A 15,386-nucleotide genomic window follows, 5' to 3' on the forward strand; every position below is an offset into this window, starting at 1 on the left:
ATGCGCACCCTCCAAATAAGGTCTTTTACACCCCAGAAAATCTGACACTCCTATACATGGGCGGTATCCCTGTACTCAGGAGATGTTGCTGAACACCTATTGGGGTGTTCTTTGGCAGTAACCCTTGAACTTCTCAGTACATGTATTCTTAAATTGCTATGTGTGTCACAAAAATCACCAATTATTATTATTTTATTATTTTTTTTTAATTTGGTGTAGATTGGTGGTAACATAGTCGCATGAAGAGTCAAAACACCCCAAGTTTAATACATTAGGTTGTCTTCTTCTAAAAAAAAAAATAGATACATGTGAAAGGTCCTTCAGGGATTCCTGACAGATATCAGTATTACAAAGTAACTTGTGTTAATTTTGAAAAAAAAAAAAAATGTTTGGAAATAGCAAAGTGCTACTTATAGTTATTGCCCTATAACTTTCCAAAAAAAAAGCTAAGAACATGTTAACATTAGGTATTTCTAAACTCTGGACAAAATTTTGAAACTATTTAGCACTGGTGTTTTTGGCAGTTATAAATGCATAACAGATTTTGGGGGTCAAAGTTAGAAAAAGTGTTTTTCTAAATTTTTTCATCATACTTTATAATTTTCCTTATAGTAAATTAGGATATGATGAAAACAATGGTATCTTTAGAAAGACCATTTAATGATGAGACAAACGGTATTTAATGTGTGGGTACAGTAAATGAATTAGAGTAAAATTACAGCTAAACACAAACACTGCAGAAATGTAAAAACAGGGGGCGGAGCCTAGCCGTCAAGCTGGATAGACGCACCGAGCCACAGCTCCGGCTCACAAGCACCGTAAAACGGGGTATTCACCCCAAAAATCCAGAGAAACACCAGTGAGAAGGCAGGCACATAATCAGGGAAGCCCGGGGACATCCACAGACACCCGACTCACGCTTTATAATGCCCGGGAACCCGAGCAAGCAGATGGGGCCTACTCACGGTCGAGCCGAGTAGAGGCGGCCGCTCTCTAGTACGGCGAGCCCTGGAACAGGCACCTCAGCGAACCCCCTGCATACCCCCCCCCCCCCTTTGGACCGGTGGGGGTTATCCCGGTCCACACTGGACATCTGGGGCACCCGACCGCACTGTCCCCGGCGATCCAACTCCACGTGGCTCAGGCAAAATGGCGAATGGCGGCATCACGCTTACCCAGCACAAGCCGCAGGAAACACTGGGACTACCGGACCTCTCTCAGCGCCTAGATGCCATCTTCGCTAGGTTCTGGGACAAGCTGCAGAGACGGCAACAGAGATCCCGTCCCGAGCCGACCCCACCACAGCCGGTCAGGGAGCGGAACCGCAGGTCACGGGAAGCCAAGGGGAAACCCTTGGGCGCACGACCGTTGCACAAGCTTCTTCACCCACACCCTGGCCCACCCGGGCGGCAGACCACAGGGCTGAGAGCCCAGAGGCATCGCCCACACGGGCGGAGGACCAAACCTACCAAGCGACAAGCAACTATCAAACCCTCCGTTCCTCCCACAAGTGGAGATTACTCGATCCCAAGGGGCATCCGAGTAAGTGGCCGAGAGATGCCGGACTGCACGCAAGCCCGGGACTGGAGGGGCACTCTCCTTCGCGCCTACAACGCGGTAACCTGCAGGATCCCACCGGTGACCCCAAGCTGCCTCCTGAGAGAAGGCGTCGGATAATGGAACCACTAACCGACAAATCCTGACTGTGCCAAGAACCAGGCACTACACAGCATCGACTTTGCCACGCCACTTACCAAGCACATGGACTGTACCGGACAGCTGGACACTCGAGAGACACTTGAGCGAACCCCAGATAACAGTGACTATTTCTTATGTGGCTCATCTAAGGCTCACAAATCTCTAGATAACATATTGTCTGTTGAACATGTTAGCTAACCTCTACCCATAATGTCTACCTTGCTCTACCAGCACGCCATTTAAATACTTTAACTCTCATGCACTGTCATACGCCTAGTGTTAGCTATTTTACTGTTGCCTGAATATGCCTTTACTTCATAAATAGCAACTGCGTGAATTTTAAAGGGTAGTATACAGTAACTAACGCATGCACAGCCGGTTAGAGACTCTCCAATCCCTGGGGTTGACATATTAGACAAGCCTTGTTTAATTCGTAGCCTGTAAGAATGATGGATAGCAATGTTTTATTTTATTTTATTTTATTTCCTTGACCTAGATTGTCTATGTTCAGCAGGTAATAGCACTACTAACGCTGAACTAGCCAGACCTGCTTGCATAATGAAGCTAGCACATACCTAACATAGGTTATCAATGTTTTTCTCACCTATGTGTCACCTGACGCCTGACTAACATGACCAAGCGAGTTACCAACCCGGATCTTTTGATCCTTAGCTTGTATTTTCAAACTGGAGTTTACCTACACTACATATAAAAATAAAATGAGGCATTGAAAATCTGGAAATGTATTCTAACCTTGCATATTGTTGTACCGACCCTATGCTGTAAATCGCTTAAACGTTTCCCCTGTTTTCTCTTCTGTATCCCATACTATATGCCTTTAATAAAAATCAGATTGACAAAAAAAAAAAAAAAAAAAGAAATGTAAAAACAGCCCTGGTCCCAAACGATAAGAAAATTGAAAAGCGGTCTGGTCACTAAGGGGTTAAACGGACACTTCACACACTATGCTCACTTCAGTGATTTGATGTGGTATTTTTTTTTTTTACCTGCAGTCTGTAAGCGAAGCATTACACATACTGAGTTTACCCCCTCAATTGAGGGGTGTGAGTCAATGAAGGGGGATAGGACTTCAGGGAGAACTTTTTCTCAGTGCTGGAACGAAGCTAGGTCTTCGCTTTATTCTTTATTTTATTATGCTTTTTGGTGACATTGGATAGGTTACTCTGATCATAACCGTGTTTTTTATTTTTATTATTATTATTTTTATTTTATTATAATTTTTTTTTTTTAGTAAACCTTTACAAACTAACTAAAACCTAAATAAAGAAGTTGGTCACCACTGGAACCTTTTGGGGGTTTCAGTACATTAGCCAGTAACATAATATTTGCTTGCTTCTCCTGATCCTCTTTGTGTTGAAAGTTTTAGCAAAAGATTATGCCATGTTTTAAAATTCCCAAGCATCTGTTTGGTGTATATATTTTCTCTTCTCCTTTATGTGTGAGTTTTGGTATGAAATATTGCATTAAGCTGCGTATGCAGTTGAAATGAGATGTGACTGAACATCTGGCCCATAGGACACTGAGAGAAAACATGACGCCTGAGTTTGGCAAGTTTGGGCTCTCTGATGTACTGAATGTTTAAGTATTAATGCTTCATTTACTTTACTGTCTTGATAGGAAGAGCCTGTTATACATCATTTGACAGCAAAAATTGTTGAAAATGTCAGTACAACAATCACCTCTCATGTTCAAGGATTCATTACGGGTGAAATTGGACCTTCTTTGTGGTATATTTTTACCCATTCCACTGTGGATTCTCTGCGTATAACAGCTATATCGGTATGTAGAATTACATGTTCTTATAATACAATAACCTTAAGTCATGCCTTCCTGAAACAAATGAGCAATTAATTGTCCTATCTAGTCCTCTAATTTTCTTAATTCATTAGAAATTGGAGATTTTTTAGATTGATTCTGAATACTTATTCTTATATTCTTACAGCCTGCTTTTTTTTTCTCTATAGATAATTTTTATTGAATTTTTGTTTTGCTAAAGGCAAATAAAATTACAAATTATTTACATCAACAAGTTGCACAAAACATTAATATATAAAACTAATCAAGCAGAAAAGATAGAAAAAAAATAAAATAAGAAAATGTTATCATATTGGTGCCCTTCTAATAATAGAAGTCTCTTCTCTAACCATAATCCCCAATTTTGCATATTATGTCGAGAGTCTTGCGTACTGGATGATTGTAATATTTTTTTTTTATAATTTTTTTTACAATCTTTATTTTATGTTTTCCAAGATACTGAAAATACAGTAAGAGGAACAAGATTTCTGGGTTTTTTGTTGTTTTTTTAACACTGTCTTTCATATATTGTCAACAAGATTTACAATAGTAGTACCGCTTTTGTGGCTGCCCACCCCCTAATGATGGCTGCTGAAGCTTTCTGTAAAAAGTCCATATTTAATAAAAGGTTATATAAATTAGCATAAATGTACAGAGCGATGCTACAGATATTAAATATGATTCCAAATAAGGTTTTGTCAATATTGGAAGTTAAATTTAAAATTTAAGCTAAAACCAGCAGCAATTAAATTGTTGAAATTTTGTGTTTGACCACTGTGTTAAAGGACCACTATAGGCACCCAGACCTCTTCAGCTTAATGAAGTGGTCTGGGTGCCAGGTCCCTCTAGTTTTAACCCTGCAGCTGAAATCATGTTTCACAGAGGGTTAATCCAGCCTCTACTGGCTGTCTCACTGACAGCCGCTAGAGGCACTTCTGCGATTCTCACTGTGAAAATCACAGTGAGAAGACGCTGGACGTCCATAGGAAAGCATTGAGTAATGCTTTCATATGGGCTGTTTGAATGCGCACGAGGCTCTTGCCGCGCATGCACATTCAGATCTGACATCGGCAGGGGTGGAGAGTTCCTCAGTACAGAGGGAGCCCGGCGCTGGAGAAAGGTAAGTGGCTGAAGGGGTTTTAACCCATTCAGCCCGGCGGGAAGAGGGCCCTGAGGGTTTGGTGGGGTGGGGCTAATGACCCTATAGTGCCAGGAAAAAGAGTTTGTTTTTCTGGCACTATAGTGCTCCTTTAAAGGAGCACTACCTGCATTGCTGAGATTTTAAAGACTCTGAAATAATTGCTTGAACTTCCCCTTAACTACGTGCAGTTTGTACCATCAGCTCACAGTACCTCAATCAATAGAAAAATAATTGGACCACTCAAACACATTAATTAACAAGTTTCATTCACTTGTATAAGCAGTTATAATTAGTTTGTGTTATTTGTGTCAATCCAATGGTGTGAGCGACTTTGCAGTACCTTGGAATACATTTTCCAATCCTCAGTTACCCGCTTTATGAATGGAAGATCAAGGATTGTTTGAAATAGCAAAGTTAGTTCTTGGATTTGCAATACGTGGGATGTGTATAGTGGTTGTTTCATTGATTTCTTTGGCGTGGACTTACTGTAAGATCAGGCATTAAGGAAATGCAAATAGGCATGATAACCTTACATTGCATTTTGATCTTTATAGATACTGATTAATGAAGTATACTTTTAAATTCCTTGTTAACAATAAAGTTTGCAGCATTGCATAATCTAAGTTTATCATTAAATATCTGCACAGTCATAAGGTTGTAGTAATAAAAAGATCACGACAGCTACACCCAGGACACACAGCACCCAACCCTGCAGGACGTGCCCTAAGCAGAGCGTGGGCCCCATACAATATTGAAACAGCTACACCCAGGACTCACAGCACCCAACCCTGCAGGACTTGCCCTAAGCAGAGCGTGGGCCCCATACGATATTGAAACAGCTACACCCAGGACTCACAGCACCCAACCCTGCAGGGCTTGCAGAGGTAGCATTTCTGAATGATCATTTCCCACATCCCACCCTCCCCATGGTACTCATTACATCTATGAATAGCTCAAATTACCTAGCTTTCCGGACAAACCAATTATTTCCACCAAGCCCTCCACACCTAAAATCTCTCTATCCTTTTACTTACCTGTTCCTGCTGACAACGTCTTCATTGCTCCATCTCTGCTTCCCTCATCTCTGTATTCATCACATGCACTTTACTCATATTTATCCAGTCTTTCTCCATAAACCCCTCCTAGATCCCCTAAATACAGATTACAGCCACTATGACCCACAGCAGACATTGCTTGCAGTTTGCAGCATGCATGGCAATGCAAACTCTCGTCCCCAACATTTAAATCTTACTCCCACCTTCTCTTCCTTTCCATCCTACTGCTCCTAGCAGCTGGTGATGTCTATCCAAACCCTTGTCCCTCCACTACTAAGCCACCTGGTACTAACACCAGAAACCACAACAGCCTAATACCCATTCTATGTAATTCTCGCTATAATTCCTCCTTTAAAGCTGCCCTCTGGAATGCAAGCTCTGTGTGCAGCACCTTTAAATCAACTTCCACCCATGACCTATTTATCTCACACTCTCTAAACCTACTTGCACTAACAGAAACATATCTCTCTCCCTCTGATACTGCTACCCCTGCCTCACTATCCTTTGGTGGTCTTCACTTTACCCACAAGGTAGGTTTTCTCCTTTCACCCCACTGCTCCTTTAAAACTCTGCACATCCCCTTCTCTCTCTTTCCCATCATTTGAAATTCTGTCAATTCACCTTTTCAAACCCTTCTCTGCTAACATTGCCATTATGTCGTCCCCCTGGTTCCCCTCTAATCTTCCTTGACCACTTTGCTGCCTGGCTAACCTACTTCCTCTCCTCTAATATTCCATCCCTAATTCTTGGAGACTTCAATATTCCCATTAACCCACCTTTGACCTCAGCAGCCTCTAAACTACTTTCAATTACTTCCTCCCTCAGGCTATTGCAGTGGGCTAATTCTCCCACCCATGTAGCTAGCAATGCCCTCGGCCTTATTTTCTCTTATGCATGTACAATATCTAATATCTGCAACACTCCATTTCCTCTCTCTGATCACCACCTCTTATCGCTTGCTCTTGAGTACCCCCTCACCCAACATCCTCAGCCTAACCCCCCTCAACTCAGGAGGAACATTAATTCTATTGACCTCCAGCAGCTGTCAGCTGAAATTAATTTACAACTGCTGTCCATCCCTTCCCTCTCCTGTCCCTCACTGGCCATCTCCTCATATAACACTTCCCTCATCTCTGCCTTGAATGCTGCAGCTCGCTCCAAACATGCACCTCAAGGATGACACGCCCCCAACCTTGGCATACAAAATCAACACACTATCTGCAGAGTTGCTCCCGTTGTGCTGAACGCTCCTGGAGGAATCCCGCACCCAGGCGGACTATCTTCATTATAGATTCATATTGTGTTCATACAGCACAGCCCTTGCCCTCGTCAAACAGTCATACTTTTCCACTCTCATTAGTTTATGCTCCCGCAATCCCAGGCGTCTCTTTGACACCTTTAACTCTCTTCTCCGCCCTGCTGTGCCCCCACCCCCCACCCAAACTAACCTTACAGCTGATAGCTTTGCATGCTACTTTACCGACAAGATTGAACAGCTAAGGAAAGAATTCTCCCCATCCTGCAGTTATCTTTCTCAACCAAACTTAGATCATGCCTTTCCTTCCTTCAGACTTTCTCCCCAGCTACTGAACAAGAGGTGGCTGCGCTTCTCCTTTTTTCTCGCCCCACCACTTGCCCGCTCGATCCTGTCCCGTCTCACCTCATCAGAACTCTTTCCCCTTGTCTTGTGCCTTCCTTAACACACATCTTCAACTGCTCTCTCTCTCTTCTGGCGTTGTCCCTGCTGACCTTAAACAGGCCACTGTAGTACCTATCCTGAAAAAAACATCTCTTGACCCATCCTCCCCTTCTAACGATCGTTCCATATCCCTGCTACCTTTTTCCTCAAAGCTTCTGGAAAGTCTTTACCTGTGTGTCTCGCTTCCTCAATTCAAACTCTCCCCTTTACCCTCTTCAGTCTGGCTTCCGCCCTCTCCACTCTACTGAGACTGCTCTTATCAAAGTTACTAATGACCTAATCGCAGCTAAATCCAAAGGCCACTACTCCATATTAATTCTTCTTGACCCCTCTGCTGCCTTTCAAACTCTTCAATTACTCAGTCTCTGTGACTCTGTCCTCTCGTGATTTTCCTCTTATCTCTCCCAACGCTCATTCAGTGTCTCCTTTTCCAAGGATACCTCATCCCCTTGTCCTGTCTCGGTTGGAGTTCCCCAAGGCTCCGTCCTTGGTCCCCTTCTATTTTCACTTTGTACTGCCTCTCTTGGAAAACTTATTGCCTCTTTTGGATTTCACTACCACCTGTACGCCGATGACACCCAAATATATCTCTCCTCCCTGTAGACTGTAAGCTCGTTTGAGCAGGGTCCTCTTCAACCTATTGTTCCTGTAAGTTTTCTTGTAATTGTCCTATTTATAGTTAAATCCCCCCTCTCATAATATTGTAAAGCACTACGGAATATGTTGGCGCTATATAAATGGCAATAATAATAATAACAAAACACTAATTTGCAACACGCATTGCCATTTTTTATATATATATATATATATATATATATATATATATATATATATATATATATATATATATAATTGGGGCAGTTCTGTAGTAAATTCTCCAACTAATAGCATTGTATCATCAATTAGGGTAACTTTACAATTTTCACTTTCAAATGCAAAAAGCTTTTTTTTTTTTTTTTAATTGATTTATGAAACATGCTTACTTATTATGACCTATTAAATGTATAAATCCTTTGCTACTAGACAGGCTTTAAAATTAACTTGCGACTTCAAACCATGGCATACCCACCAGGGGGGATTCCTACCTAACGGCTACATTTAGTCCCCAATTGTTAATAGTGAATGGAAATTTTGATCCCTTCTTAGACTATTTATTTTTCTATACGAAAAATAAAGAATGAAGGAGAAACCATCTCGTGACAAGAGGGGCCGTTCTCCTTCAAACCACCCCTCTGTGAGCGTCTTATAGAAAATAAATAAATTTTATTATATTGAAAATAGATTTAGGACTCATCAGAAGATCTGGCCCATTCACTGCATGGTATGTCAATCACTAGAAAATGTAGCAATATACACTTAAACAAAGTTGATGCCAAAAAGTGGTGATAAAAGTGTATAAACCACTATTGGATGTGGCAATCAAAGCTTGAATTAAGTTAATTGCTAAGAGCGATGGTCCAGTGGATAGATCAATCACTAATGAATGATCACTAATGAGTGTAGCAATATACACTTAAACAAAGTCGATGCCAAAAGTGATGATAAAGGCATATAAAGCACTATTAGATGTGGCAATCTAAACGTAATTATAGTTAATTGCTAAAAGTGATGGTTGCAATATAAACTAGACCTTGTAGAGGGCCACAGAGTGTAAACGTTACTTAGTCTGGCCTATTGGCTGCCTGGTATATCAATCACTAATAAGTGTAGCAATATACACTTAAACAAAGTTGATGCCAAAAGTGGTGGTAAGAGTATGCGGATCACTATTAAATGTGGCAATCTAAACTTAAATTAAGTTAATTGCTAAAAGTGATGGTTGCAATACAAACTAGACCTTGCAGAGGGCCACAAAGTGCCAAATTCCTTAGCCCCAAAATTCAAGTCAAAAAAGGGAGGGGGGGAGGAGGTGAGGGAATAATATGTATCAATCGCTTAAGACTTATACAACGTACATGCTAGATATGGTAGCTGTGATAACAAATCACTATTAAATGTAGCAGTTTAACCAAATGGATGCTAAATAGTGGTGATTACAATGCAACCTGGACCTTGTATGGGGTCAGAGAGTTGCAAAGTAACTAGTACATCATAGAAATCGAAAGGATAGAGGAGATCATGTAGAGGAGGAAAATATAGGTTGAAAATGCATTCAAATATACAGAAGCTGAATAGATCAACCTAACAGTCTTGTCACGAGGTGGTTTCTCCTTCATTCTTTATTTTTCGTATATTTTGTGCTTTATGCAGGGTTATGCCCTTGTTGCCACCCCGATAACCCATCTCCCTTTGTACCTCCTGCTAGGTTTCCTAGCTAGGGAGTACCATTATCTTCATTATTTATTTTTCTACCCTGTGATGGCAAGTGTTGAATCTCAGATAGGTGTCATTGCTCTGGTGGTTAGCTATCAAAAAATAATCAAACTGAATTCCTTAACTTTTCTGTGTCACATATCCATTATGGACAGTTTTCATTATCTAATTCAAGAGGTGAACAATTTTAAGGAACTATTATTTTTCTGTTGGGCTGGCTGAAGCATGGGAAACTAAGGAACAGCAGAATATATACATCCTAAACAATATATTTACAAACAATATGTTTGTAAAGGAAAACAGTCAAATTGGTTTCTAGATTTGATTTCCAATTTACTTTGAAGAAAACCATATGTGTTTCCAGATGGTAGTGCTATCTTAATTGGACACATAAGAGAGATTTGTAACATGAAATGACTGATAAGGAGGCCATGTTTATGCACAGCATGTCTTCTCATTTTTATTTATATATGTTTTTTTTATTAAGGCTTTATGCAGAATCACCCGTCACTCCCCTACTGTGTTCCAGAGTGTGATTGAAAAAGTAGGACTTTTGTCTGTGATAAACTCCTTAGTGGCTGGAATAGCCAAAGTCCAACAGTACATGTTGACTATGTTTGCAATGATGATGTCAGCTGGAATTCACCTTCAAAGACTTACTCAAGAAAAGGTAGGTAGGAATGTTAAGGTTACTTCAAAGTTGTTTAATCAAACGTTTTAAAAAAAAAAAAAGCTGAGCACAATTAATAATTTACATAATTTGTAATATAAATCTACTCTGTAAATTTTTGAAAAATATATAGACAGTTGTAATTTGTTTCTCTCCAAAGTAATTTGTGTCTAGTTACTCTACAATCCTGGATGCCAGCCAGGTTTTGTAATATGGTATGCCCTTAGAGTATGTAGAGCTTTAAGTTATCTTTTTTTATGCTGCATATTAACATGAAATTTATGTGGAATAAAAGTTTTTTGTTTTGTTTTTTTAATCCAACAGTTATTTCGTGCAGAGGTATATAATTTATGTATCTGTATATAATCTTACAGCTCTATTGTGGTCGACCCACTATTGTAAGTTCTTTAAGGGAGAGGGCCTAGAAAACCTCTTAAATATAAAAGATATAATTTTTCCAACCACAAAAAGCAGTGCAGCGCTGTGCAATATAAAGCCAAATATCCATATACTTATTCTCCTATATAGATTTATTGCCTGTTTAATGTGAACAAACCTGTAACATATAAACAATCAAAATGTCGTGCAGAGAGTTCCGAACTCAAAATGCACCTCTTAGTGAATGAACCCCCAATGGAAATCTACTCACGTGGACCAGAAACACCAAGCCTGGCTCTGTGTGTATAGGTGTAAAGGGAGACAGTGCCCCCATTTGAACCCATACCCTCCTTCCTCCTCCCAGCCCCTCCATGTGTCCCATTCCCTCCTCCCCCAGCCCCTCCATGTGTCCCATTCCCTCCTCCCCCAACCCCTCCATGTGTCCCATTCCCTCCTCCCACCATGCCCCCATGTGTCCCATTCCCTCTTCCCCCCCACAACCCCTCCATGTGTCCCATTCCCTCTTCCCTCCACCAGCCCCTCCATGTGTCCCATTACCTTGGAATGTACACTACATAGGATAGGTCCAGAAGACCGGGTGCCACTTTTGGGTAGCAGATTATCAGAGCGGGCAGTCAAAGCCTACCGAACAGTCCCTGACGATAATATTCGAGACTATGTTTGGGTGAAGACTGTAATATTAGCCAGGTATGACATTACTCCAGAGTCATACCACAGGTGGTTCAGGGAGATGCAGAAAGCAGAGAGAGACTCTCATGCAGAATGGGCATGCCGGTTACACAGAGCCGGGGTGCAAGCCCAACAAGTAAGCACGGTGGAGGAACTTCTACAGCTGATGCTATTAGAACACCACCATCACAGACGCAGCAAGGTGGGCAGACAAGAATCTGGATGCCTGCCGACCTAAAGACCGGTCCAGCCCAAAGTCTTTCCTCGACCAGCCTTAGCCCCTCCTTGACCGGTGGCACAACCCAGACAACTTGGTACCTTCAACGCCCCTCCACCACCCTTTCAACAGCAGGGCCAGGTACAGTTCCACCTGTGCAAAAAGATGGGGCACATGCAAAGGGATTGCCCCCACAACCGAGACCGGGCAGTGGATCCGCCCTGGGCCACCACGAGCAGCTAGAGTCGCAGCCCACTATTACCAGGTGGAGGCTCCCACCCGTAGAACACTGAGAGGTCTTGGACGAAGCCGACCTGGTTAAAGACGCCGCAGATAATCGCCAGCATCAACGGCAGACAGTGCACCTGCATGGCAAGGAGGTTCAAAGGCTCTGCGACACGGAATCCACCCTTACCCTGGTAAAGTGCCATGCCTGGGTACTTTTATATTGGGGAGCGGGGTCTGGAATGGTGGAGGTTTGATGCCAGAACGTCCAGCGGAAGAACTATTGGGGAACGATCTGGGAAAGCTCACGTCCGCTTTTGAGCCCCAGGAGCCGACGGAAGAACTTTACCGGTGGTCGCCCGGCAACAGGCCTGCACCAGGGACCACAGCTCACACCCAGAGTCTCAGGTAAGTGACCCATCCCCACCCCTATAGTGTTTACCCTGGGATGCCCACACTGAGTTTGGGAAAGAGGTGACCACACACCCCGCACTACAGGTATACAGGGATAGGGTCACCTCTAGTCAGAATGGGTTAGAGGGGAAGAGGTATGTGTGGGACAAGGGACTGCTTTACCGGGAGTCAGAGTGAGTAGTGGCTGGGTTGGAACTGATCCCCACTAAATAGCTAGTGGTACCCCAGAGGTACCGGCAGGACCTGCTCCGGATAGCGCATGACATCCCGCTATCTGGACATTTAGAGGTTAACTGAACCAGAAAACGGCTTACCCCAAATTTATTTTGGCCCGGGATCTCACAGGATATTAGGCGCTATTGCCAGACGTGCAATACTTGCCAGAAAGTAGGTAAGGGGGAGACCGCCACAAGGCCAAACTTCACCCTCTCCCCGTTATTGAAGAACCTTTTAGCCACATAGCGGTAGACCTGGTGTAACTCTTAGCTGAATCTAGCCCCTCCGGCAAGAAACATATCTTGACGTGGTGGACTACGCCACCAGGTATCCAGAGGCTGTGGCGCTGACCAACATTCATGCGGAAACAGTTGCGGAAGCCCTGATGCAAATCTTCTCCCACATGGGATTTTCTCTGGAGATAGTCTCAGATCGGGGCTCCAATTTACCTCAGAGGTCACCCACCAACTCTGGAAGCTCTGCGGCATTAGGCCGATTATGAGCTCCCCTTACCACCCCCAACCCAACAGCCTATGCGAATGGTTCAACGGGACATTGAAACAAATGCTCAGAACCTTTGCGCCCACCTGCCGAGATTGAGATAGATTCCTGCAGCATCTCTTGTTTGCCTACTGGGAGGTGCCACAGGAATCCACAGGGTTCTCCCCGTTCGAGAAAAGGGGCCCATAGACCTTATATGGGAACATTAGGAAGGGGATATTAGCCAGGATGGGACCCCCATTGTTCCATGTGTACTGGAGTTCTGTGACCAACTGGAGGAGTTGACTAGGTCTGTACAAACAAACCTCCAGACGCACATGGTAAGATCGGGGAGCCAGGGACCGTAGCTTTCAGGTAGGGCAAAGGTGTTTTTTTTATTTTTTTATTCTTTATTTATATGTGACATGTGTGTCGGACAATAGTATACAGCAATACAAAACATGTAGCTAGAAAGTGCAGTGTGAACATAAAAAAAATACATTGTGTCATTCTTATTATATCGTGCAGATAATTCGATTACAATCAGCTTTTTAAGTCCAGTCGCACTTGTAAGCAAGAGGTATCACATTTTTTTTAATAATAGCAAATCATAAGTGATAGTATGTGACCTAAATCTGCTGCTTCACCAAATGTGAGTGTGCATAGGCCTGGGTAAGAGTTAAGTGGGCTGACTTCTTATCTTTGCTGACTAGTGACTTGCTCACTGGGCTGACTAGTACAATTATGCTAACTGCATCCTTTATGTTCGCTTCTACATGTTGTGAGAAGAAGAAGAAGAAAGGAAAGGCGGAAATAGAAAGAGATAGAAAGAAATAGTAGAGCGAAGGTCTGTCAAGTCGTGGTCGGACTTGAGATGATAATTGGAATAGGTGAGGGGAAATATAAAATTACATATTCAGAACCTTTATTTAGGTTCATTATTAGGTAAATTATTTGTTTTTAATGTTTTCAAGTCCAATAATAAAAATATAATTTTTTGCTTTCGTTAAAGGACGACTAAATGCACCCAGACCACCTCATCTCAATAAAGTGATCTGGATGGAGTGGCCCTATACAAAACCCTGGGTTGTAGAAAATATAACATTTACATTGCGGGTTAAAGCACTATAGTCAACAGATCCACTACAGCTTAATGTTCTGATGTCTATAGCATGTCCCTTCAGTGTTAGCACTGTAAACACTGCAATTTTATTTAAAAAAAAAAAAATTGCAATGTTTAAATTGGTGCATAGTAAAACCTCTAGTGGCAGTCACTCTCTTATCCTTGCATTTGGCATGCATCAGCAATAATGCTAGCAGTTTCTAATTCTAGGAGTAGAAAACAGTGGGTTTCCTTAGTGGAAAACTGTCTGAAGCCATAGCATGTAAACACTGACAGATTAAACTGAACGCTGACATTATGTCTGTAACAGAATAGCAGCAATCAGCTGGAAACAGGAGCAGTTAGAGAAACTGATCAATCACAACACTGGATGACTCTGAGTGAACAAATGGGCAGAGATCAGGGACTTTACAGTGAAGCAAGAAATTTGGAATCAGCAGCTACGGCCTGGAAGTAGTTGGTAAATGTGTACTGAACTCTCAGAAGTGAGCCCCACCTCATCTGTTAGTGTGGATGTGCTGTGGAGTCTGAATACAATATCCAGTGGTCTAAGGTGACTAATATAGTGTTAAAGGGACACTAGAGTAACCAAAACAATTTTAGCTTAGCAGAGTTGTTTTGGTGTATAGAGCATGCCTCTGTTTCACTGAAATAGGAGAAGTAAAAAGAAAAAAGGTGGGGGGGGGGTTCAATACTTAGTACTTATTTGCAGGACGGTCAACCAGCTAGGAGCCCTATGGGATCCCCTGAGGTCAGTAGTTCTAGCCAGTAGTAGCACCTCTGGGTGTACCCTTCTCTCCCGTGTCTTTACGGCCCTCAAGTCCTCGAACATCCTACACTTCCTTAACCCACTGATGTAACTAGGGTGTGCTCATCTGTTGCCAATGTGTGGGATCAGCCATCTTTTGTAGCCCGTCACTGTGTGTGATGTAAGAGGAAGTTTGCCGGCTCCATAGGTGGCGATTTATCTGTCAATTTCATAAGCACCACTCCCAAAATGATCTGTTTGCAAGACCACCAAACATGTAGAAGCATTCCCCGTTCAACTCCACAGTGCCAGCAGAGGTCCGGTGTCGCCTGGTCATGCCTATGGAGGACTACTGGGATCAGGTACCGTCTCGTGAGGAGTTTTCTTGTACCCGTTCGGATGTCGGTGTATATTGGATCAAGAGGAGCATCCTGTCCCATTCTGCCTCCGTGAACATCTGTTAAAGATCTTCCTCCCAGGAGCGCATACACAGAGGTATGTAGC

General features: G+C 42.6%; 1 protein-coding gene across 1 annotated transcript in view; it reads left to right on the forward strand.

Annotated features, from left to right (window-relative positions):
- Positions 1-15,386, forward strand: part of ULK4 (unc-51 like kinase 4) — a 953,247-nt gene that overhangs the window by 278,837 nt on the left and 659,024 nt on the right. Inside the window, exons 19-20 of the mRNA XM_063452087.1 lie at positions 3,337-3,498; positions 10,209-10,391. Of these exons, the coding sequence (XP_063308157.1) occupies positions 3,337-3,498; positions 10,209-10,391 (345 nt within the window). The remainder of the gene's footprint in view (positions 1-3,336; positions 3,499-10,208; positions 10,392-15,386) is intronic.

The sequence above is a fragment of the Pelobates fuscus genome, chromosome 4, assembly GCF_036172605.1.
Source record: "Pelobates fuscus isolate aPelFus1 chromosome 4, aPelFus1.pri, whole genome shotgun sequence".
NCBI lineage: Eukaryota > Metazoa > Chordata > Amphibia > Anura > Pelobatidae > Pelobates > Pelobates fuscus.